At 35.9% G+C, this 3,473-nt stretch overlaps 1 protein-coding gene across 1 annotated transcript; it reads right to left on the minus strand.

The window, feature by feature from the left end:
• Window positions 1–880: 880 nt before the first annotated feature.
• On the minus strand, window positions 881–2,576 carry LOC135960714 (alkaline phosphatase-like). Its single transcript, XM_065512074.1, has 3 exons — window positions 2,203–2,576; window positions 1,131–2,145; window positions 881–1,064 (listed from the first exon to the last, which is right to left on the minus strand). The coding sequence occupies exons 1-3, from the start codon at window positions 2,572–2,574 to the stop codon at window positions 904–906; spliced, it is 1,548 nt and encodes a 515-aa protein (XP_065368146.1). The 5' UTR covers window positions 2,575–2,576; the 3' UTR covers window positions 881–903.
• Between the last annotated feature and the right edge of the window lie 897 nt (window positions 2,577–3,473).

The raw sequence follows: 3,473 nt of genomic DNA on the forward strand, positions 1-3,473 counted from the left end.
AAGTTCCCTAATTTTATCAGAACACATTCCATTGTAGTACCGATAGACGGTGCTCCAGCGAATCAATAGAGTTGGATACCCTACTGTCACCAATAATCAGTTTCGCCCGTCGAGCAGCTCCACAATAGACTTTGAAGCACCGGCCCATACATGGGAGTTGTATTCCATTTTCGGTCGGATATAGGTGGTCTAATTAGTGAGGAGGTCAAATGGAGTGAAGTAATTCTTACACCGTTTAAAAAAACCGAGACACTTGAATGTTTCTTTCGATACTTGAAAAATGTGTTTAGACCAGCGTGTGTTTATTTTCATGTTCAGAACATCAAGAGCGTTTGATTCCACAATATTTACACCATCCATAAATACAGATGAAGCAACATTGTTTGTCGTTCGTTTTTGTGTCAACATGCAACACTGAGTGTTGAAAGCGACCCTATTCGCATGACTCCATTCAGAGATTGTCACAAGGTCCCGAATAAGGGAATAAATGAAGGACAAATGTTGCTCTCATCTGCAACAGAATAGATAGGCTTCGAAGTTTGACGTAGAAGGTCATTTAGAAAAATAGTAGGAAAAAGAACGGAGCCTTGCGGTACCCCTGAATTTATCTTGAAATCGTTTGGTGAGATCCCATCTATAACAACTCGTATAGTGCGATCTCTGAAAAAGCTCGATATAAATCCAGAGAAGTTATTACCGACACCAAAAATAATAAATCATGTCATGATAACCAACAGTGGTAGATTGTGATCGTGGTCCAAGATTTAAATAATTATATTTGTTAAATAAGTTTAGAGTCATTAATGCAATAGATTTATCCAAATCCAAACTAATTTTATTTTTTATTTAAAAACTAAAATCACACCTTTAAATAATAAATATACATTAATAAAATCACATTTGTTAGACACCAATGCCAGCAGCAAAAGCCATTAAATGTGGTATGGAATTTTGTTGCAAAACCCCACTAAATAAATGAGAAAAAGGACCTAAGGCAAAAATACCCACATCATCGCCACCATGAACACCTATACTGCCAGGTATTTGGCTAGGATGAGTAGAATCTAAAGATAAATGAAATCAGTTATAAAAATATATTTTTAATACAAAATAGAAATATATATACGTACCTATACCCTCAATTAAGCCCTCCAAATCCAAAGATTTACCCTCTCCATCCAAATATTGCTCCGGTCCCACAGCATAATTTAAGGTGGCATATTTCCTGCCATTACTATCAACATCATGCTGATTGACTCCCAAAATAGGGGTACCTCGACCCGGATACCCAGCAATACTCAAAGGATGAGCATGATCGGATGTTACCACAATTAAAGTTTCATTGGGATCGGTTATATTAACAGCCAATTCTATGGCCTTTTCAAATTCCAAAGTTTCATCAGTACTCAGACCAGGTTTATTGAAATGATTGCCATAATCTATTAAGCCGCCTTCGATGAAAATCACATAGCCATTATTATTCTTTTGTTTTAGGAACTTGAGAGCCACCTCTGTCATTTCCACCAATCGGGGTTGTTTGGTATTATCGGCATGGGCATGAAAATCCATTACTGTTGAGCCAAATGTTCCTATGATTTTATCCACTTTGTTTACATTCAAATTTAATAATTGTTTACGATTGGTTACTAAAGCTCCTTTGGGATTTAGTTTTTTCCATAGGGTCAATAAATTCTGACCATCTTTACGTTCTCCCTTTTTACCATGAGCATCCTTAATTTTATTTGGTATAAATTTGCCCATACCACCACCCATCATGACATCTAAATTACGTCCAGGGGATTGTGTTATTAGCTGTTGAGCCATGTCCATGCAGGTAGCGGGATCCTGTTGGGCTGCCAAAACATCAGCATCACTTTCCCAGTAGCGATTAGCGGTGTGGGCATACATACCCGAGGGACTGGCATGGGTTAAAGTGGTGGTGGTTACAAATCCTGTGGATTTACCAGCTTTCTGGGCCCAATCCGCCAGAGAACTGACATGATTTTTAGGGTCCATGCTCATCGAACAATTATTGTACTCTACATTGGCTGACACACCAATTGTCATGATGTTGGCCTTGACACCGCACAAGTAGGCGGTTGAAGTACAGGCAGAATCAGCCACTTGAGAGTTAGAACAGTAGGTCTGAAATTAACAGCAATAATTTCCATTCTATACTGAGCAGAGAGATAAAATACTCACCTTACTTAAACCAGTCCAAGGAAACTTTTCAAAACTCAGAGCATCCTCTTCTCCGGTCTTGCCCTTCAACTGGCCTTTCCTTATGCGTGATGCTGTCACTGTTGATATGGACATGCCATCACCCAAAAAGAATATAATATTTTTAGCCCTGTTATAATTCGGCACACTACCCAAACGCTTGGCTAGCTCTCTTTGAGCCAAAGAACGCCAAAATTCTGGATCTTTTTCTTCGGCTGGAGTGTATTTACCAGTTGCTATATTTCCCATCATACGATTGTTTCCATCACTATAACTCCTTAAATGTATGTCCTGATCCGTTATGGCCAACACAAAGGCAAAACTTATAGCCAGTAATAAAAAATTTAAAAACATTTTGTTAATTTTGTTACGAAAGTTACAACTGCTTGAGATGATTCTAGTTGTTGTGCTTAACAGTTTGTAAGACTATTTATATTTCTCAAATTAGTTTGTTGTTGATTTTATACCAAATACATTTTAGCAAAGTTACATTTGTTAATCTTTTTTAAAATTTATAAATTCCTTATCTGACTAAACGAAACGTGAGATGTGTGTTGCCGATTTTTGTCGAGTTGAGGTATTAAATAAATTCGTTTTTATAATATTCAGTGTAATAAATTAAACAAGTTTTTATCTTCTAATTGTCATGTAACAAATATTTTATATGAAGACATTGTTTAATAATTCCAGCGGCATTCATGTGTTAACCATAAAAATGTAAAAAAGTAAAATTTTATATTCCAGAACTTTGAATGATTCAGGGGTTTTGCTTAAAAGAAATGCTTAGTTAAATATTTACAACACAAAATTTAGCACGAGTTTACATCGCAATATTGATATTGAAAAACTTGTTTCATTATCAGCTGAGTTTATTTTTAGAAAGATTAAGGAATGTGTGCAAACTGAGAGTGCATACTTTTAGGCTTACAGTTTTATTTGCATGCAAAGTTAAGTGATATCTAGACAATTTCAACAGTAAATAAGTACTTGATGCAATTGAAATAAATTAATCAGTTGTTAGGACCATCAAGGAAACATCAAGCGCTACTAACTTCAAGGTAAGTTACCATATGATAGGAGTTTGTGCCGGTGTAAAATATTTCGTCTCCTTTAAAAAAAATACCATTAGTCCCCCTTTCAAAATCATTCAGAATCCAATATGTCTAATTCATTGTTTTCTGAGTTCATTATAGTGCCATATTATCTCCCTTTTCGGTATCATTAGTAGGGGAAAAAAAGGAGAATTAAGCTTC

This window comes from Calliphora vicina, chromosome 5 (assembly GCF_958450345.1).
Source record: "Calliphora vicina chromosome 5, idCalVici1.1, whole genome shotgun sequence".
Lineage (NCBI taxonomy): Eukaryota > Metazoa > Arthropoda > Insecta > Diptera > Calliphoridae > Calliphora > Calliphora vicina.